Raw genomic sequence first — 22,486 nt, forward strand, 5'->3', positions numbered from 1 at the left:
AGCTGTAGTACTTTTGACGTATAAAAATTCTAATTTGCACTCTTAGGCTCGTTTGGATTGAATTCAAAAATAAATTGAGATAGTTTTAAATGAATTAAATATAATATTATTAAAATATTATTTTTTAATATTATTATTATTTTAAAATTTGAAAAAATTAATTGTTTATTATATTTTATGTAAAATTTTAAAAAAATTATAATAATAAAATAAGATAAATTGAGATGAATTTATAATCTAAACCGGAGTTCAATTATTTATATTTTCAATTTACGCTCTCGGTTAATTAATATCTTACAGTTAGGATGAGGGAAAGAAATTGCCACGTGCAAGATGATCTTAACTCGTCAAACTGGAATGAAAGGTGCAAAGTGAAGCCTGTTAATAATTTAGGGAGCGAATTGAGATATATTTTGTGGTGTAGACCGAAAAATGAAATATAGATGGCAACGATGGTTTGTGGGTAAAAAGTGTAAATGTGTATTCTTCTATGTAATAATACCATTCAATTGGTTCGCTGTAGAGGATTTCTCTGATTAAGTGCCGAAGTTTAGATAATCAAATTGGACAGAAAAACTCATGTAAGGCCCATACTATTTGAGATTACTCTACACGAAAATGAATTTAATCGGCCATAATGTTAATGAGAGGGATAAAATATAACAAGTCCATGGTGTTTTCTAGAACCAACCTAAAGTAGGAGAACTCATCAGGAGGGAAGAAAAAAAAAAAGAAGGAAGGGACAAAAGGTTGAGAAAAGATAGGTGTCAGGAGGAACGGGAGATGTGATATAAAGGAGAGGGAATGGGACATGATCGAATGAACAAGGGACAAAAAATAAAAAGAAGGAAACCAAACGACTTCAGGGACTTTTAGCTTCTTCAACCTCACGATAGGAACTCCAACAATGATATCTCCACCAAGAGATAAACCTTCGAGATCCATTGTACATTGAGGACAAGAGACTTCTAGGCTCCTCGGCCAACCACTAGCCCTTGGCCACTTACTCCTCAGCCATGGGTTCCTCGCCCAAGTTGTCCGGCCATGGGTTCCTTGCCCAAGTTGCCTACCCATGCACGAGCGGGCAACCACGTGTTCCCCAGCCTAAAGGTTAAGCTCCTTGGCCAACATCATTGCTCGCCCGATTGCTCGGACATGAAGCCCTCACCACAGTTGCTTAAACAACATAATTCCTTCACTGTGAATAGCTTATCCTCGCCAACTGCACGATTTGTTCCACGCAGGCAACAGCTTCTCCTCACCACAAGACTTTCTCTTGACCAAGCGAGCTGCCACCATCTCGATCATGTGCAAGCAGGCAGCCAACGCCGTGCTCGGCCAACCTAACATGGCCTCACCACTGCTTGGACCCATGCACCATGATGCCTGCCACCTCCTCCCAACCACAGTTCTACACATGGCCCTAGTAAGTCTCCCTTGGTCACAAAAAAAAAAAAAAAAAAAAAAAAAGAAGAAGAAGAAGAAGAAGAAGAAGAAGAAGAAGAAGAGAGAAGGAGAGAGAGAGAGAGAGAGAGAAGAAGAAGAAGAAGAAGAAGAAGAAATAGAAACCAATAGCGGGCAATTTTGGTCAAGCAAAAATCAGCTATAGTGGCTAAACACCTCGGTTTGTCTCCCGCAAAACTTATGTGGATTTTGTTTTTACTAATGTAATTGGATCCTATAGCACAAGACACCAGCTACATAACCACACTCGGACATCGTTCGGACGTCTCAATATGTCTTTATCGGAACAAACTACTTGGCATTCACATGCACACGTACAAATGCCTCTCTTACTTACCCTCCCTATGAGAGTCAATAGGCAGGTCCAGCCCCTTGGTGGCCCAACCTCCCTCACAGCGAGGAGCTGGTCCAGCCCTAAGCTGCCCGACAACTTACCTTTCACGTAGGAGTCAACAGGCAGGTCCAACCCCCCAGTGGCCCGACCTCCTTCACGGCGAAGTGCGAGACCAAATCTAGCCTGCCTTAACACTTATCTTCCCTACGATGTCAACAAGCGAGAGCAGGTCCAGTTTCAAACTACTCAACTTACCTCCTCAAGAGACTCAAAGAGGCGAGCCTTATCTTTAAGTAGCTCAACCTCTCTCACGGTGAATAGCAGGTCCAGCCTCTCTCGACTGCCCGACAACTTACCCCAACCTCCGTCGCGACGAAGAGCGGGTCCAATACTAAACGACTCGACTTACCTTCCTATGGGATTTAAAAGGGTGGGTTATGCCTTAAGGCTGGCTTATCCTTCCCACATAGGAGAGCAGGTCCAGCCTTTGGCTACCTTACACTTCCCCGTAGGCGGGTCCAACCTCCCAATTGTCCGACTACTTATCCAGACTCCTACCACGGTGAAGAGCGGGATTAGCTCCAACCTATCCGACACTTACCTTCCCTCTGATGTCAACGATTGAAAGCAGATCCAGTCTCAAACTGCCCGAATTACCTCCCCGTGGGATCCAGAGGGCAAGTTCAATCCCTAGTAACTCAACCTCCCCTGCAGAAAAGAGTGGGTTTAGCCTTTTGGCTACCCAACGACTTATCTCGACCCCCATCACGATGAAGAGCGGACTTAACTTCTTAGCTATCTGACAACTTACCTCCCTGTGGGGACCACAAAGGCTAGCATAGCCTAAGGCATCTCGACCTCTCTCACGGCGCAGTGCGGGTTTAGTCTTTCGACTACCTAACATTACTCCTGGGAAGATATCTCCTTCAACGAACATCAAGCACCTACGATTGCACCATAACCGCCACCTTAGACCTTCTCCACACTCTAGGAGGATGATTTAGATTTGCGAATTTCACACTCGTGTTTGAGGATTATTTAGGGTAACCGATTTGGCTTTTGCAACACGATTAAACATCTCCAACTTACCTTCCCGTTGAGGGTCAACAAGTGGGTCTAGCCTTTTGGCTGCCCAACCTGCCTCACTGTGAATTATGGGTCCAATCTTTTGGCTGCCCGACATTACTCCTGAGAAGGCATCTCCTTCAACAAACACTGAGTGTTTACACTCAAGCCATGACCACCTCTCCTGGGTTATTTTCAACAAGTCGTCAAAAAACGAGAAAGGCTAAGGACCGTTCAGCTCCCCATACGCTCAACAGGTGGGCAGGTCAAACTAACCTCCCGCTCCTTCGCCAAGGAAAGCTTCGTGCTCGCACATTACGCAGTCAAATACATCTCCCGCCAAAAGATGAGCTTCACGCTCGCAACTAATGCGGTCGAGCTAACCTCTTGCTCCTCTCTCCAAGATGAGCTCTGCGCTTGCACCATACGCGGTCAAGTACATATCCCGCCAAAATCTAAACTTTGACTCATGCCCTATGCAATCGAGCCTATCTCCCTCTTATCTCACCAAGACAAGCCCCACGCTTGCACTCTATACGGTCGAGCCTATCTCCCGCCTATCTCTCTAAGCCGAGCCATGCGCTTGCACTTAATGCGGTCAAGCCTATCTCCTGCATATCTCGCTAAGCCAAGCTCTACGCTCGGACTTAATGGGGTCAAGCCTATCTCCCGCATATCTAGCTAAGGCAAGCTCCGCACTCAGATCTTACGCGGTCGAGTACATCTCCCACCAAAATCCGAACTCCATGCTCACACCTTACACGGTCGAGCCTATTTCCCCACTAAGCCTCCCACTTATCTGGCCAAGTCGAGCCCCATGCTTGCACTCTATGTATTCAAGCCTATCTCCTGCTTATCTCTCTAAGCCAAGCCAGGCGCTCTCACTTAATGTAGTCTAGCCCATCTCCCGTGAAAGTCAAACTCCATGTTCGCACTTTACGCGGTTGAGCCCATATTCCGCCTAACTCGTGCTATGATATCTTTATCGCTTAATAAAGTGAAACGGATAACTAGGGATCAGCTCCCACAATTTATTCCTCTATGGACTTGGGTGGATCAGTTCGATCGCATATCACTTAATGAAGTGAAATTGATAATGAGGAACCCGTTCCCGGAATTTATTTCTCTACGAAATTGGGCGGATTAGTTTGATTGCATATTTTATCTTTAAAGATTATCAAGGTCTTTGTTGGAGCAAATTGCCCTTAAGAATCGCGAGCAACTGGAAGAAATAAAATATAATAGGCCCATCGTGTTTTCTAGGCCCAGCCCAAGGTAGATGGGACTCATCAAGAGGGAAGAAAGAGAGAAAGAATGAGGGGATAAAAAGTCGAAGGAAGACGGGGTGTCAGGAGGAAAAGGGGAATGTGACATAAATGAGAGGGGATGAGACATGAAAGAACAAGGGATAGAAGATAAAAATGAGGGAACCAGATGACTTCAATGACTTATGGCTTTTTCAGCCTCACGACAGAAGCTCCAACAACGATATCTCCACTTGGAGATAGGCCTCTGATGTCAATTCTACAGTGAGGAAGAGAGACTATAAAACAAGTACATTATAGTGGATTCTCGCCTTTAAACGACCTGTAAATGTAGGCATTATGCCAAACCACGTAAATCTGTGTGTCTCTCTTTCTTTGCTTTTCTCGTACTTATTCTCTTAATTTGACTATCTAATTAAGACAAATAATTAGAAGGAAAAATATATTTATCCCAACACAACATGCTTTCAGAACATTTAGTACGGAAATTGCTCCTAATGTGCAAGAGTGAGCGAGCTCAAAAATATCAAGATTCTGCACTTTGCATGCAAACCTAACAAACCTAAGCTACTCTATCATCAAGATTATGACACGTCACTTAGTTTTTATCCAGTGAGCAAGCCTCAAGCCAACTCTCTACCTGATTTCGCTAGACCCAACTGTCAAACACACCTCAAGCGAACTCATTGTCTAATCTTGACTCGAGCACCTTGTTGAGTGAGAGTCGAGTGAACTCTCGGCTTGACATCTTCTCAACATAAAAAACCAGGCTCCAAAACCCAACAATCTCCCACTTGGAGACTGGTTATCCACATGTTAGCCACTATCTCCAGCACAAGCCCTATCACCTCTGCAGCTCAAAACACCCATCTCCATGCCAAAAGATGCACTGAAGTCAAGCCTGACTTCAATCTCTCATATACATCGCGCTCAGTCAGCATATCTACTAGGAGGCTCACAACTCTCATTGCATTAGGAGTATCCAGTCTTGAACCAACCCTGACAACATCAGACAATCTATTTTCGACATCCCCTTCTCTGATCTGGGCAATTGATTCCACTTCCTACTGCTAACCAGTTCTATCTTCAATTGGCATGTCCATTTGTTGTGCAGTTTCTGCTTCCTCCATGGAAGTCCAGTCAACTTCCTCTCAGCTAACTCCCACTTGCTCAATCCACCATCTCGCAAGATTTTACCTTTGTGTTATGGCTCACCACCTTCAGTCAGTAGGACATAGTTCAAGGTAGGTGACCATTGTGGAGGTCAGATCTTCCTGGCAACTCTGTGAACATCAACTGTAGGTGGAGACGTTCCTGGAACAACAAACTATTTGTCCCCCCCGTCTCTCACACCAAAGCTCTGCACCGTGGTTTTGGGAGATTTCCCTAGGCTTACACAGGGAACTACAAAACTGACTCCATTTTGTTTCATCATCTGATTTGCATGATCAAGCTTGCATGATCAAGCTTGCTCTACAGCAACCTTGTATTTTCCTACACATCACTAGACCCTAATATCAAATACAAAATTTCAGTCCTCTTACCACGCTCCAAGACCAGCACACTCTTCATGACCTTCCACGTTCCTCCCAAAAACCTACTGTATGATTGCTGTCGTCAAGGCGTCCCACAAAAATCAAGCTTTTCTTTAGATTTGGAGCGTGTCTGACTTGCTACAAAGTCCACATGCTCCTATTTAGGAGTATGATGTGCACATCGCTCATTCCCACTATATCCAGTGCCTCTCCATCAGTAATGTAGATCATCCCAAAAGCACTTAGACCATAGTTCTACATGATCGCTTGATGTGAGGTGCTATGAAACGAAGCCCCTGAATCCAACACCCAATCACAATCATCAACCGAAATGTGCACTATAAGAAATAGAGCGTCATGTACTTCTATAGGTACCGCGTTCACATCGTCATCCTCAGTTTGTTTCTGATTTTGATAATCTCTTTTGATGTGGTTTGGCTTGCCATAATTCTAACAAGTGATCTGCTACCCAGATCTTGACTTGCTCCTACCCCTATTCCTGGACCTATCATGTCCCCTGCCCCTATCGTCAACACTCAGGGCAAAATTAGTACTAGAAAACTCAAAACTCCCTAAAGTCTTTTCTGCACACCTCCTTAGCGAGAATCATATCACATACGTCATCGTAATTCAATTTCATCTTGCCAGTTGAATTACTTACTGTGATTCTCATGGCCTCCCAACTATTGGGCAACAATGCCAAAGAATCTAAACTCTAATCTCATCACCAAACTCAATTTCTACAGATGACAATTGATTTGTAATCGTATTAAATTCATTCAAATGTTGGGCTACAAATATATCTTCTGTCATTCTCAAATTGAATAATTTTTTTATTGGATGCACCTTGTTATTTGTCGACAACTTTTCGTACATACCATACAAAGCCGCGATGAGATCCGTGGTGGTTCTCTCATTTATAACATTGTGCACCACTAATCTAGACATGGTGAGCCAAATAACCCTTAGAACCTATCGATCCAACAAATTCCAATCAACATTGTACATGCTCTCCAGCTTCTATACCAACAGAGAAACGTGAGTCCTCTTTCAATAAAGATAATCATCGATCTTCATCCTCCAATAAAAAAAATATGTGCCATTGAACTTCTCGATTCCAACCTTCACATCTTCTCTAATCATCATTCAAAACGAAACCCCAAGAACCTTGGAGCTCTAATACCAGCTATTGTGAAAAACACTACACCCACACACAACGATAATGAGACAAACAATGAAATAAATATAGAAACACAAGAATCAACCACGCACAGATGACACACAAAATTTAACGTAGTTCAGCAACGAGTCTACGTCCATAAAGTTTTAGGAAATTTTATTCCAGAGAAGATTACAAACACACAATGAGTTACAAGAGCTTCACTCTACTTACACAAATCTCAACTCTCTCTCTCTCTTTTCTCTCTCACAATAATGCTCTATACGTCTCTTGCCTCTTTTTGTTCAATCTCTCACGTTTCTATGACATAACATTACATATATATAGCGAACGACGTCAGAAAACCCTATTGTGACAAAATTGGGTAATTTGCTCAAGCCAACCATTGAGCAAACCTCGAGCAAACTCTCTCTCTAAGCTTCGCTTGTGCCAACTGTCTAGCAATCCTCAAGCAAATTCACTATCTGATCTTCGCTCAAGTGCCTTATCAGCAAGAGTTGAGTGAACTCTTAGTTTGACGTCTTTTCAACTAAAAAACAAGCTCTATAACCCAACATTCTATATATTGCCAGCAAAATTATTAGACCAAATGTTTAATCAGAAGGATTGTAAGGGTGAAAATAGAACTAGAAGAACTGAAGATGTGTACTACGAAAGAACCAATTATACTGTTTAACAAGAATTTTGCCAATTTGAGAAAATAGTTTATTTTAAAGTTTTGTTGTTCAAAGTGTGTAAAGTTTACACAACTCACTAAAAAACTTATTTCAGCTATAAAGAATGGTTAAAATATTAATATTTTGTATACTAATGTATGTGATATTTTTATATATCAATGGTGTGTTTATTGTATCAATACACATACTTAAAAATAAATATTTTCGTCATTTTATACCACCCCATCTATGGGAATAACCTATTTGACAACATTGATAGAATAAGAAAAACCAAGTTGTTGAAGAAGGAACCTATATCACCTGAGTCGTCTCTTTAGCGCTTTTTAGAAAGCAACGGAGGAGGAGTTCATTACTCCTTCTATTTCGAGGAAGTAGGAAGGCATCGTCTCTGTCTGCGACAGTGGTTGGAAGGAAGACTTGATGGATGATCTGGAGGAGATTTGGGACTGATTGAAGATGAATAAAAATAGACTAAAAAAATAGGATTTTCCTCGAGTGAGCAAGAGGAGTGGAAAAATAAGAGGGAAAGAAGTTTGGTGGGGAAAGTCTGTTTCGAGAGAAATGTGGGAAAGGAAGTGGTGCGATCGACCATGGAAAAAATTTGGAGAGTGGATAAGCCGATGATTTTTCATGAAGTTGGGGCTAACTGTTTTGTTATTACGTTTGTGGATAAGGAGGACAAGGATCGAGTGCTTGATGGCTGCCGATGGTTGTTCAACAACTATTTGTTCCAGCTGAAATCCTTTGATGGATCTACTCAGATCCATAAAATGGATTTTACTAGAGAGGCATTCTGGATTCAGAAGCACCATCTTCCATTGGGTGCGATGAACAAATAGATGGGGGAGTTACTGGGTGGATCGATTGGGAATGTCATTGAAGTGGATATGCAAGAAGATAATGTAGCCTAGGGTCGGTGCCTAAGGGTTAGAGTGAAGTGTGATCTGTTGAAAGTTGTAGCAATGGGAAGAATGATGATGCTTAATGGGACAGGTATGTGGATACCTTTCAAATATGAAAAACTTCCTAAAATGTGTTTTTTTTTTTTTTTTGTGGTTGTATCTTACATAGCAAACAAGGTTGTAAAAGGGGGATGATGGGAGTGTGGCCCAATTTGGATCATGGTTAAAAACTCTGCCAGTGAATAAAAAAAGAGTGGAGAGGGGAGGGAAAAAGAGTGGTGAAACTACTAAGGGTAATGAGAAGCCAAGGGAGGAAGGGCGAGTAGAAGTGAGTGGTGGGGAAGGGATAGATGAAAGGCTGAAGGGGGAAGTTGTGGTGAGGAACCTAGCTTCAATAAGTGAAGAACAGGTGACCACTGAACATATTGTAAGAGGAAGTAAAGTAGATGGGGATGGGCAAAATCTACTCTTGCAGTGGCCAAACAGTGAGTAGAAAGTCTAAGGAAGGAAGTGGAGGTAGCTGGAAGAGGAGAGCTCGAGGGAGACCTCCTGCAGGTGAGGCCCATGCATCTGTGACTATGCATTAGAGAGATGTTGCTAGCATGGTGACTGATGAGCAATGTTCTAAGTAAGAAAAAGATCAAAAGTGTGGAAGATGATTTTGTGGCGGAGGCTGTTATACAGCCCTGCCAAGTATTATGAATATTCTAAGCTGGAACTGTCGAGAGCTTGTGAGCCCTGTGAATAATAGGCTTTGGGAGTAATCTAAGCTGGAAATGGCATGGACAACTCATTGAAGATATTAAAGGTATACCATATAAACACCCAAACTGAGTGGTTCAACACACATACAAAGAAGGAAATAGAGTAGTTCACTTTTTAGTACATTTTACTATTAATATTAGTGAGGAACTGGTGTGGATAAATGATGGGCCGAAGGGGATTTTTGATGTTGTCTTACAAGATAAATGTTGTAATGACTAGTTTTTTAATGAATGGTGATGGTTTATTTCAAAAAAAAAAAAAAAAAGTTGCTAGAAAATGAAATTTTTAATCCAAAAAATCTTTGGTAAAAGAGTGAATGGAAATCTACTGGGGCCATAGAAAAAGGATGTGTAACAAAATGATTGTACATCAAAATATTTTTAGGTTTTCATTTGAATACAATGGTCTTAAGTGAGAGAGATGTAGACATCTACTTGAACCTCTCTGATTCGGATAAGAATTTAAAAGAATAATAATGTTATTCATCATCTCAATTATCATCATATCATGATGTGACATTAGATGATTGGAGACTATTTATTATATTTCACTTGTGAATTAATTATCTAATGCCACATCATGAGATGATGAGAAAATTGATGATAAATAGATTTTTTTTCTTAAAATAATATTTTTTTATTCAAATTTCTTTTTAAAAGAATATCAATATTATTATTTCAATAAAAAAATTATATTTTCAAATCAATGTATAAAATATATCTAAAATATTTATATAGTATAATTTAATTTATAGATAAATTTTAAAATTTAAATTTTAAAAATCAGACTTTATTATTTAAATTATATAAATATTATATAGTCGACTTAAAAATAAAATAACTGTATTTTAAGTTGATTAGAAATGAAGATAAAGAAATCAAGTAAAGTCCAAGAAAGAAAGGCAACCGGTTGGAACTTGGAAACAAGCATCTGAACAAGGACAAAGGACTCGGAGTCCAATCTTTACACTATTTCTTCACTTTCTTTTTGGCAAAGTCAGTCAAGTCTCCATCGCTCCATTGTTCATTAAACATGCCCGTTCGGACCTTCGGCTCATCAATATTTTCGTAAGCATCTGCCACGTGTTGCGCAGAAAAAAGAAAACGAGGGTAAATTAGTCATTCCGACCAAAGCATTTAAATCTTTGGATTTAGTGCTAAAGCCTAAATTAAACTTCCTCATTGGCTATTACACAACGGTAAACCCAAGTATTAACAAATCCAAAACATCCACATCAACTGAACCTAACCTCTCTGGGAAACTTCAATTTCTTGCCGGGAAATTCCTCGTTTCTCATCGGAGAAATATCAATCTCAATCAAGTTCTCTTCCTCGACATGAAAATCATGCCCTCTCTTATTCCCATCCAAGGCAATCTCTATTAGACCTTCTTTGTCCTCCTCGTTCCAAGTGAGGCACCGGTTCTCCGGGGAGTACCACTCTCCGATAGGCGGAAAATTGCCAAAATCGCCGTCGGATGAGTCATCCGAGTCTGATTCCGGGTAATACATTGAAAGTGAAGGGTGCCTCTCATGGCTCACATTTTTGGTCCCTTCCCCCTCGTTCGGGTTTGGATACTTTTCGCTCGGATTCGGATCCTCTTCTGCTTCATCACCTTCGTATTCTTCGTATATGACCTCCAACGGTGCCTTCACATCCCATTCGACGAAGTCGTCCTCGAAGCATGGGGTGGGATTGAAACTGGAATCGGAGTCGGAGTCGGTTTCCGATTGGGATGCGACACCAATGTCTTCTTCTGGAAACTTGGTTTTTTCTGGCTCAAAGGAATCGCTTTCCCCGTTCTCTTTGCTTTCCGCGTTTTCGCCGGCCTTCCGGCTTGTTTGGAACTGGCAAGAGTTATCAGTGATCTCATCATCCAATCTCTGAATTGCACCGAGTCGGAGTAAAGCGAAGAACAGAATTCCAGTTGCGTTAAGCACCGGGGAGAAAATGATTTTCAGGAAAAGGTGGGGGAGATAGAGGAGAATCAGAGCGTAAAGACTAACAATGCACGAGAAAATAGGGCTTGAGAAGAAAGACGATAAGAAATGGGAAAAGGACTTCATGGTGACGGCAGAAAAAAAGGGAATTCAAGATTCATAGAGAATTCTCGTTTCCTTGCATGAAGGAAAAAAAAGTCTCGCCCAGAAAACCATGATCGGGAGAGAAAATTGAGAGTGGGAAACGAATGAAACCGATTAGGGACAAGAAAGTGCGAGGAAGTGGGAGAGGGAAAGGAATCAGAATGGGACGGGACGGGACATAAAGAGGAGAGAGAGAGAGAGAGGGGTTTAGAAGACCGGGGGGGTTTTAACTTTTTTAAGAGGGGGGCTTTAGAAGTGCGTGTGGGGAGAGGCATGGAATAAATGAGATGGTGGTGGGCGTGAGGGGGAGGTGGGTACAATTACGGAGATGACCCTTTTGTTTTGTCCCATAAAATTCACAAATCAGTCTTAAAAGATGGTTTGTTTGTTTGTTTGATTGAGTAGAGAGAGAGAGATCACGAATTTAATCAACTGAAAGGTACAACCGCAAGTTGCAACCAACCCCATTACGAAGTTGCAAACCCGTCCTGGTTCGTGGGTTTTGTAGGCATTTCTCTCTCTCTCTCTCTCTCTTTAATTTTTTATATTTATTAAAATGTAAGATAATTTTTATTAAGTGACTATCAATAATTCTTACAATCCTGTCATACTGATTACACTAGAACTCAAGGTATCATCACTACCAAAGTAGAAAAGGACATGATGCCAAACACGTATATGGTGAAAAAACTTGCCTTCCTCGGCTAACACTTCTAAATTCCCAGTAATGTCGATTACTTGAAGTGATGATATGTTATATGTTCCCCAATCACAACACTCCAGCAAGCAATGCAAATGTACGTGCGCTCTAGCAGTAACAAGGGGAAAAATAGGGGAAATGGGACACGGAAATGAGATGAAAAGGGGGTTGTACAGCACTCAATACAATAAGGAAAATTAATATCCATAACTGAACTCTAGTTAGCAGAAAAACAATATATTTGGTCTCGTTCACTTTTATAAAATTTTTCATCTCATCTCATCTCATTTAATCACTATAAATTTTTTCAAATTCTCATACAAAATAAAATAAATAATTCAACTTTTTCAAATTTTAAAACAAAAATAATATTAAAAATATATATTCTAATAATATTTTACTTTCAACTTTTATCTCATCTCATCTTATCTACAAAAATAAACAAGGTTTAAAATGCTTAGCTGATTTATCCAATCCTTTTATCTATCCTAATTCTCATTTAAATTATACATTCCTATATGTTTTAGAGAATTTGATGCCTAAGAGTCTTAGAAAACCGGCAAAATTGGAGAATGCTTCTAAACTTATAATTTTATTTACGTAATCATACGTGCTATGATGTGTCAGCTATTGAAAATTGTAAAAATTTTAAATTTTAAAATTTAAATTAAAAAAGAAAACAATGATAAAATGAGATTGTTACTCAATACGTATAATAATATGCGTAAAATTGTATATACATATATATATATATATATATATATATATATATAGCACTACGTACTTGGCAAAATTATCATAAGCCCGTGAGACTCGCCTCCGGTTACATATTGTAATGTTATTAAAATTGTTGGTATCAATATTAATTTTGAATGGCACTTAATTATATTTTACAATAAGATGGAGTATTATATGTTTATTCTCTAATACTACCTAGGTAATAGTAACTATGTTGATTGGGTATCCAGATGCTTAATTAACATTTTCTCCTTTTTGACTTTATAAAATCAAATAATAATTCCTTATATTATTTTCTCTTTTATTTGTCTTTTTTTTTTCTTCTTTTTATCATATATATATATATATATATATATATTATTTTCTAATCTTCTAAAGTTTCTTTTCAAACTCTACAATCTAGCGATGAAAAATATTTTTTATATCTCGAGTTATTTTATAATAATTCAGAATGTACAATTAATGATCAATATCGTAAAGCCTCAAAGAAAATAATGATTTGATGCTCTTTATATGGGAATTAAATTTGAGGCATAAAGAAGCAGATTCATTTAAAATGGTGATGAGCCATGCAGTAGTTTGGAGGAAGAGTCAAAAGGATATATATTAATTAGTTCGCTCGGCACAATCAGTCTAACCATGAATTTCTCTTACGATTGCATTTTTCTTCTCTCTCTCATTCACAAAAGAGCCTTTTGGGCTGCCTTTCTTCTTGCTTACACTCACAGGTATCAATCTTCTTTTTTTGTCAAATGGAACTTGTCTTGTAACGTGGGGACATCGATCGATCCTACCTTGAATTGGAGCACTTTACATGATATGGGAAATGATCTTTCGTGAATACCCCTCTCATGTTTTCATTAGACTAATAAACCAGATCATTGAAGTAATCATCTTCTTTCAACAACCATGCATGCGTTTGCTGATTATGCCTCGTGCCTAGTAATGATTTTCTAATCATATTAGGAGATCAATATGGCATGATTTGTAATAATAACACATATCACCCATCAACAGCTACAACCACAATCTCGGGTCACTTACCAAATGAAAACTCACCTCCTAGGAAAACATCCACTCACCCAACGCTGGCCACTGCACAATCACTCATATGGTAACCTGCTAATATCATGTCATGGCTAGTAATCTATATGAGCCAACTGCATATCTCTCTGTATGTATCATCAATTATCTTGTATAGCTCAAACCTCAAATGACAAAATAAGGGTTGGTTTAGATTCAAAAATCATCTCATCTCATTATTACAATTTTTTTAAATTCTCACACAAAATATAATAAACAATTCAACATTTTCAAATCTTAAAATAATAATAATATTCTAACAATATTTTATTCAACTCATCTAACACTATTTCATCTCGTCTTATTTCACTATTCAAACATATCCTAAATCTTATATTAATGTAATGCAGTGATCTATAAAGTTTTTCGAATTTGTTATTTTTAGTCAAATTATTGATGTGATGTTATTTAAGTGAATGTTTACATTAGTTTGATGTATAATTGAAAATAGTAAAATCCTAAACTAACAACATTATTTTCCAAAGTTTAAAAAACACTTGGAAAGATTGACTTGATCAACAGTGAAAGGCATGAAAAGTAAAAGCCGCCTTATTTTTGCCATTAGAAGAAGCTATTCCTAGACCACATTATTGACTGCTCCAAAAGTATATGAGTGGACCACATGACATGGGTTCGTTGGGAAGCCATCTTTGTTGGTGCGACTTTGACGTTGACATAACTTCCATTCATCCATCAAAGGACAAAGTGTACCTCATTAATTAGCTTACAAGAAAAAATGTTTAGGTTTCCCATATTTGGTTGATGCTTTAAGAAAAATAATGTTATTTATTCTATATAGTGTCATTCTTAATTACACTAATTAAAATGTCGCACTTGAAGTGGGTTATATAGGAATCACTTAAAATTCATCATATAAACTTCATGTGTGAATAAGGAAGATAAGTTCAAGATTAACAGTATTATTATTTATTAAGTAAACTCTTATTTTTTATTCCATGCAAAGTCTTTAAACGTGATATTCTTCAATTATTAGATATAAAAAATAAGAAATAATATTTACAGTCTTAGAGTTCTTTTTGAAAAAAAAATAGATAAGTTTAGGATGTACATGAAAAATAATTCTTTTAATGGTGAATCTCATTTTTTTTTTAAATAGAGTACGAAGCTTGTATACTCTAGAAGTGTATCTAACATTACTCATAAAAAAATTAGACGTAGAAGAAAAAATGTAGGGAAAAGTACAAAAGCGTTTCATCCTCTTAAGATTTTAAATTATCTACTATTTATTGATAATATAAATTCTTGTAAATTTAAATTACTTGATTATGATTATTTAGTAGAAGATTGGACACAGAAGATTAATAAAAGTAAAACGCTACCAAAATATTATAGATTATGAGATATTTTATTCTCAAGTTAAAGGTGTAAAGCATGTATACCATTTACATCATTTATATAGTAAAATTTTATTCGTAAAAAATTTAAAATTTAAAATTTATCTTTCAAATCAAATTATATCATAAAAATATTTTATTAAATTTATTTTATACACTAACTTAAAAATAGAATTTTTTATTATATATATAGACGTGCTAAACAAACCGAAAGCAGCCTAATTTTTCATTACAAGGGTTCTTGGTGGGTGTTTGATATGACGTTCTATTTTGTGCTTGCCATTCACACGCTTCGCGTAAAGTTTAGCGTCATCGGGAAGGCTTTTCGTCGAAAAAACTTTTCCATATATAAAAGAGCTGAACCAAGAAAAAATATGCAATAGCACGTCCAGCTTTGGGTTTGGTATTGAAAGCAAGAGCTCTCTCTCTCTCTCTCTCTCTCTCTCTCTCTCTCTCACACACACACACACACACACACATTCATAATAAGTTGCAACTTTTGGGACTACCACTAAAATCTAGCTTCACTTTCAAGTAAATAATGCAGAGTTATGATTGGATATGAAAGAACAATGAATTCAACCATGGGGGACCTGAACCTCCACAAACCTTTTAACATGTATAATGGGTTAAAGCAGAACATTTCATCTTGATAACGTAAATAATGTTGTTATTGAGTTCCCATAGAGAAAAGGAGAGAGAACATACTGAGCAGTGCAGTTCTTTTTTGCACGTTACAACTAAAACCATATCCTTTGTATTCCATTTTTACATGTATCCAGGCTCCCCACCCCCACAAAAGGATATCCAAATCAGCAACTCTCAACCTTCAGATTACAACAATACTTGATTGCCATATTATGTTCATTTAATGTCTGTAACTCCATATTATGTTCCAACATTCTGTAATTTGATTAATGCAGAGAGCAGTAGTTATGAGGAAGGAGAGACATGAGGTGGCTTCAAGGCACGATTTAAAGACAAGAATTGATAGCAGTAGTTAGTTGAGTTGTGGCAGACAAAGAATCTAGGCCATCAATTCAGTTTCAAAGGGGCATAAAGCGGAGTCGAAGAAAGACCACAGAGCCTTTAGTTCGAGAGAAGCATCTCACATGGTTTGGGACCCCTGGATGTCTCTCTAGGTCCATCACAAGAGAGGTTTAACCCTTTGAAGAGAGAGAGAGATTATGAAGTTAGCCAGCTGGTTTAAAGCTTCATCAGTTCCTATCATTTGGAAAGAAAAAACAATGTTGATCTATTTTGATATTAAACGATCTATTTTGATATTAAAAAGTGAGTAATGCTATATTATATTCTAAAATTATAAGAGTTTTATAATTTAACATACCACATCAATATATATCAATTAGCTCCTGAGATAATTATTTAAAATTCAACACATATCAACACAGAACTGTGCAATGGGAAAATTAGATCAACACCAAAGGAGAAAGATGAAAGAAAAAAGAGAACCTAGAGCCTACGCCCTCGTTTGGTTATACAAACAATTTCATTTCATCTAATCATCACAATTTTTTTAAATTCTCACAAAAAATATAATAAACAATTCAATTTTTTCAAATATCAAAATAAAAATAAGATTAAAAAATTATATTCTAATAATATTTTATTCAACTTTCAACTTTCTTTTCATCTCATCTCGTGTAACCAAATGAGGCATTTGCAAACTTTTTTTTTTTTTTTTTCCAGATACGTATCTTGGTCTTGACTCTTTACAAACTATAAATGTTGTACCAGGACTTCAAGAAAATGCAGGCTCTTTGACAATTTCAGTGTAGGTCGCGACATATAAGCCACATGCTAGCAAGGCTTAAGAAGTAACCAGCCTGTCGTGTCTAGAAAGCAACATAAACTATCTATCTTCGCACCATATCTTCACTGGATCAATCTATTTATTATTCATGCACGTCATCTCTATCTACACTTCGTTCACCTAAACCAATATATCCCACACATGTTCTGTACTTGCCCACAAACGAAGATTCTTTTTTTTTCTTTTTTATCAAGTAGTAGTTCAAGGATACGATAGCACATTGCCATAAAGATTAAGCGGACACTTCCATACAACCTAGTGGAAGAAATTTCGAAGGAAAAACGAAGCCTCAAGCCTGGATCAGTAGCAAATCTCTCTTTGCGTCGAACCAAATCAATTATTTCTTTAACGATTTGATTGAGGAATTATCATTGCAACAAAAAGAAAGGGTACCCATAACTCCCGGGATTTAAAAATGACACATTAAAAAAAAAACCGGTTTTGTTAGTGTTATCTTATCATGTACACACCTTTTAACAAAAATTATTTACAAAAGTTATTTACAAAAGCATTTTCCTTCAGTTGCTGCGATAAAGCTGACGTTTAAAAGTAGGCAATCCTTAAACTGACGTAGCGACTTATTCACCTTTAATTATGGCCAAAAAACTAGGAAAAGCCAGCAAACCTATGTACAGCCGCTAGTAGTATCGGGGACGGGGAGGGGCACAACCCTCAGAATACCGCAATTCATTAGGAATATTGCCATATGGAGGTCTTGGACTTGGAGTTCCATAAGCTGAACCTGTGAAAGGCAGAAGCAAATAATGTGGCTGAGAGTTTATTATTATTAGCATGGTTGCGTGCAGTTACCCTCAACAACAACAATGGTATTCAAAAATCTTTCCATCATTCTGTCTCTCCAAGAACATACACAAAACACATTCATACACTTATAAATAATTGATTGAAGTACCTACCTAATGCGGTTGGCAGAGGCCTGGGAACAAATGTGGGGGCTCTTGGTGCCTGCAGATCGGCTCCAGGTCCTCCAATGTGATTATAATGCCCACCATGACCGCTGTAAGAGTACGGCATTGTACTTGCACTTCCAACTGGAGAGGGTTCAATCATACTACTCCTGTAGGGGTAAGCATCAGCACCAGGAATGTTATTATTGGCTTCAATGTTAGATCTGCTGTAGGGGCCACCCATTCCATAACCCAAAGTTCTTGTTGCTTGCAGACTAGCTCCAGGACCTCCATTGTCGTTAAAATGCTCACCAAGAGTGCTGTATGAGAGTGGCATTGGACTTGCACTTCCAACTGGGAAGGGTTCAATCATACTACTCCTGTAGGGATAAGGGGCAGTACCACAACTAGGAATGCCACCGTAACTGCCAGAGCAACCAGCATCATCTCTAGGAAAAGAACTTTCATAACTCCCAGGAGCAGCAGCTACCCTAACTACAGCAGGATATTGATTGCCTCGATATGCTGGAACATTTGATCCTCTACTTGCATGTGGTCCACCCTGTTGATATGCTGTATTCACCTAGGAATTTACGCATATACATTATGTGACTTCCAAGACAGGTTATTTTATTGGAACTTGTATTAAATGGTCAACTTATCAAAAAAAAAAAAAAAACTTTCAAAAGGCAATTAAAACTCCAGCTACTGATAGATGATTATTGACCATGGTTACAAACTCAAAGATGATGAATGGACAACTTCTACTTACTTGGTTGGGTCCTTGAGAATTAGATGCATGGAGAGGTGAATTATGCCAATGTCTTCCAGAGACTGAAGAAACATCACTCATATCATATCCATATAAAGATATTAACACAGAGCAAGTTCCCAAATTCAAACTTAGATAAGGTCAGACAAAAACCTGCTAAAGCCACCTGATCTTGAGGCAAGAATCCAGTAACTGACTTGACAGAACTTTCCCGATAATAAGGTGAAGAGTTATTTGAGTTCAGATTGGTAGCAGAAGCAAGAGTGTGCTTCATCTCATCCAAATGTCTCTGGGACTCTGCTGGATTGAGTTCTACAAAGATGACCTTACAAAGGAGACTAAATCATTAGCAACATTTCAACGAACAGATACCTGAATCCAAGTTGGTAGATAATTACCTGATCAAAATACTCATCTGACCCAGGCATATCCTTGCTGCTCGGCAAAACATAATTCACTGCCAAAACATTATTCAGGAGAACATGAAGTAATAAATTATGAGGGAAAGAACCAAGCACTGGTGGAAACAAAGTGGAGTAATATAACTAGATAACGACAAGAACAAGATGTCGTCATAGGAAAATACCTAACATTTCCTTTACTGCGTCGGCTGGTACCTCCTTTCCCATTTCTTTGACTCTTTTAGCAGCACGAAATTTCAGCTCTTCGGGCCTTGGAAATACCACTACAGCAACCTGGGGAAAAACACAAGTCATTGATGAAGATTAAAAAATATATAAAGCATCCTCCCATTAAAAAAATCTGGCACAAACATATCAATTGGTAGTTACCTTCTGAAAGAAGGCAAATGGCTTCAGTTTACGTTTACGTGCATTCTTGTAAACATTTGTCTGATCAATTATGTAGTTGCGAGGTGTTTTGGCAGCACGAGATAAAAGGGTATTAAAAATCCCAGTTGCTTTGTCCATTAGACGATCAAATCGTTCACTATAATTGTGCTTTCGCATTAATCCCGGCACCTGTATGAACAGAAGTGCTAGAATATCTATTCAGAGCCATTAATACCACAAGAACCAAAAAAATAAAAACAAAAAACAGGACATAAACCTTCATTTGATCTAGAATTAGGTTTGTCCCAAGCAAAATGTATCGCTTCTCAGGGTGCTCCTTTATCCATTTTTCTGCCCATGTAGTCTTCCCCGAGGCAGGTAAACCAACCATCATCATCACTTCACAATCATCTGGCTTAGAAGAAGTGGGGCCCATCATTGCATTTCCATCTTCGAGAGCAGAAGCCCAAGGCTTAAAATCTTTTTCAGGAACAAGTCCCTCTTCAACACTGAACTGCAACTGGACCACAACATTTTTCAATAAGACATGGGGAAAGAGAGCTGATTCCCATTGTAACTTTCTTGTCGGAGAGTCCAGCACTCCAAGACCCTTTGGACGAGCATCAAATTGCTTTGCAGTACCCAGCCATTTACCATTCTTGGAGAAACCAATGAAAGCCAACGGTTTATTTTCAAGATCAACTGCACAGACAATTGAATCTCCAATCCCAAACTTTTCACCATAATCTAAAAACTCACCTGCACTTGAAATTTTTCCTGTGCCCCCAAACCCAAAGCTGTGTTCAGTTTCCCCTAGGTTACCCACATTATCATCCCCTCTAGAAATTCCTACACGGCAAACATGCTGCGCAGTGTCCTCAATATCAACTGGCTGCATTGCAATAATTTTGCAACCAAAACAGTATTTCCCACGAGTTATTCCAACATTACCACGAGCACCAGACCAGCAATAAGCAAACCCCTGCTCATGGAGTGCAGATCCTTGAAGACCATTGCCTAAAATATTGAAATCTGGAGACAGGGTAACAATTCAAATCAGCTATCAGACAATACTGGAATGTGTTTATTTTGGGTTAGGTATATCCATGCAAAAACATGCATCTACAAACACATAGAAACAAAAGAAAAGGCCATCTCTGAGTTTGCACAGATGGTATACATTCCTCATTTGGAAGAAAAGGTTATAAATTAACAAGCTCCACTAATCCTTTGCATTCTTAGGTGTCAGAAAACAAGATTTCCATATTTGTAATCAATGGTTCGAAAACACAATCCTGTCCTAAAAGCAATTTATCAATTTACCTATTCAGGTGAGCCGGTTTAGCATTTATGTAATTAAAGTTTCAAAAACACATTCCTGTTCTAAAACATTGAGAGAACGACTAGATTGAGTTCAACCATCGTTATATTGCAATCTATAAGCATTTCAAGTTTCCCATAAACTTTTCAACAAGGGAATTTAAATAACTGTAATTTCATCCATTCCTGATGAGTAATTCTGAACCATTTACACCCGCATTCCCAATTAGTAACTGGGAGATTTATTACAAGAAACCTCGTTTAATCCAAATTCTTTCTGTTTCCGTAAATTGAAAAAATCCAACTCAACCAAGTGAATCAACTTGGATAATGTTGGTGGGGGCTATGGTGTTTATTTTTGGCATGATGTTTGGTGTGGTGCAAGGGCTCTTCAGTGTGTTTTCCCACTCTCTACTGGATTGCAAGTGAAAAAGAGGCTTTGGAAGAATATTTGGACATGTATGGTACCTCCCAAGATTGCTTTCGTTGCTTGAATTGCGTCTCTTGGGAAAATCCTCACCATTGAAAATTTGAGGAAATGGGGGTCTCATCATTACGGATTGGTATTTCTTGTGTAAGAAAAACAGGGAATCTGTGGATCAGCTACTTTTATATTGTGAGGTGGCTAGGATTCTTTGGGGTGCCATCTTTAACCAGACTGGTGTGGCATGGGTTATGCCGGGAATAGTGGATATTTTTAAGTGTTTGACAGGTCTTAGGGATAATGTCCACATCGCTGCTGTGGAAAATGAACCCTCATTGTATTAGGTCTTGTTTGTGGATGGAGAGAAATGATAGGTGCTTTGAAGACTGGGAGCGTTCCTTGGATGAGTTGAAGAGAATCTTTTTTAACACACTATTTTCCTGGGCTTCAGTCATTCTTTGTAATGAGGACAGCTTTCATAATTTGCTTGTATCCATCCCAAGTGCTTAGTGGTTATTAGGTGTATTCTATATATACTGTGTGCTTGGGCTGCCTTTTATTATCATAAAGTTTTACTTTTACTATAAAAAAATCACCCTGGATAATTTCATCTGAGAGGAAGGACATATTCATCAGAAACGATTCAAAAATTTCAATTTTCCCATCATTTCTTCAGCAACTAATTTGTTAAAAAAAAAATTAAAAGAATCATTATAAGATTTCTAAACTATATCAAACAGACTGGAAGCCTCTGAATCTGAGTACGGTTTTTAATACCCACTACGCACGAATTTACATGAATACGCGCGTACAGTGTCCCAGTTACGAATTAAAAAGTAATTTCTTTATAATTCTTTGCAAGAAAAGGAAGATTATATATGATTATACCGATCGACCAAGAACAGTTACAATAGTAGAATGAAGTGGCAAGATGAAGGAAAAATACCTAAGTTGCAGTCAGCAGGGTTGAGCACCACGCGCTGTGTGAGCTTTGATTCCGAAGACTCTGTTATGTCTTCAATTTTCGCCTTCTTCGCCTCCTGTCCATCTTCTACGGGAAGTCCGCGTTTCTTCGTCAACGCCATGGGAACGATCGGAGAGCTAGAGAGACAGAGACAGAGACAGAGACAGAGAGAGCGAGAGAGCGCGAAATGGACGACAAGAGTGGGGGTGATGTTGGGGAGCATATTGATGGCGTCATGGGAATAAAGGGGTAACCGTTGGATCAATTTCTGAGAAACCGACTCAAGGATATGGGCTTGTTGGGTCGCTTCGGTTAAAAGATTGGAAA

At 38.3% G+C, this 22,486-nt stretch overlaps 2 protein-coding genes across 2 annotated transcripts; both read right to left on the bottom strand.

Moving 5' to 3' along the window:
• Positions 1 to 10,078: 10,078 nt before the first annotated feature.
• LOC121266527 lies at positions 10,079 to 11,515 on the bottom strand. The gene is made up of 2 exons (XM_041170379.1): positions 10,437 to 11,515; positions 10,079 to 10,262 (listed from the first exon to the last, which is right to left on the bottom strand). Exons 1-2 carry the CDS (start codon positions 11,250 to 11,252, stop codon positions 10,188 to 10,190), a joined length of 891 nt encoding a protein of 296 aa, XP_041026313.1. The 5' UTR covers positions 11,253 to 11,515; the 3' UTR covers positions 10,079 to 10,187.
• Positions 11,516 to 17,405: 5,890 nt separating this feature from the next.
• On the bottom strand, positions 17,406 to 22,411 carry LOC121265552 (heterogeneous nuclear ribonucleoprotein U-like protein 1). Its single transcript, XM_041169216.1, has 9 exons — positions 22,142 to 22,411; positions 19,729 to 20,483; positions 19,452 to 19,640; positions 19,247 to 19,355; positions 19,059 to 19,117; positions 18,814 to 18,985; positions 18,661 to 18,722; positions 17,898 to 18,471; positions 17,406 to 17,722 (listed from the first exon to the last, which is right to left on the bottom strand). Exons 1-9 carry the CDS (start codon positions 22,380 to 22,382, stop codon positions 17,619 to 17,621), a joined length of 2,265 nt encoding a protein of 754 aa, XP_041025150.1. The 5' UTR covers positions 22,383 to 22,411; the 3' UTR covers positions 17,406 to 17,618.
• Between the last annotated feature and the right edge of the window lie 75 nt (positions 22,412 to 22,486).

Source organism: Juglans microcarpa x Juglans regia, chromosome 5D (assembly GCF_004785595.1).
Source record: "Juglans microcarpa x Juglans regia isolate MS1-56 chromosome 5D, Jm3101_v1.0, whole genome shotgun sequence".
Lineage (NCBI taxonomy): Eukaryota > Viridiplantae > Streptophyta > Magnoliopsida > Fagales > Juglandaceae > Juglans > Juglans microcarpa x Juglans regia.

Coding starts and splice junctions, on each gene's coding strand:
- LOC121266527 (XM_041170379.1), bottom strand. CDS start 11,252: ATGAAGTCCTTTTCCCATTTCTTATCGTCTTTCTTCTCAAGCCCTATT. Junction 10,263..10,436: donor AATTGAAGTTTCCCAGAGAG/GTTAGGTTCAGT, acceptor AACACGTGGCAG/ATGCTTACGAAAATATTGAT.
- LOC121265552 (XM_041169216.1), bottom strand. CDS start 22,382: ATGCTCCCCAACATCACCCCCACTCTTGTCGTCCATTTCGCGCTCTCT. Junction 20,484..22,141: donor CCCTGCTGACTGCAACTTAG/GTATTTTTCCTT, acceptor CCCTGTCTCCAG/ATTTCAATATTTTAGGCAAT. Junction 18,723..18,813: donor AGATCAGGTGGCTTTAGCAG/GTTTTTGTCTGA, acceptor ATGTTTCTTCAG/TCTCTGGAAGACATTGGCAT.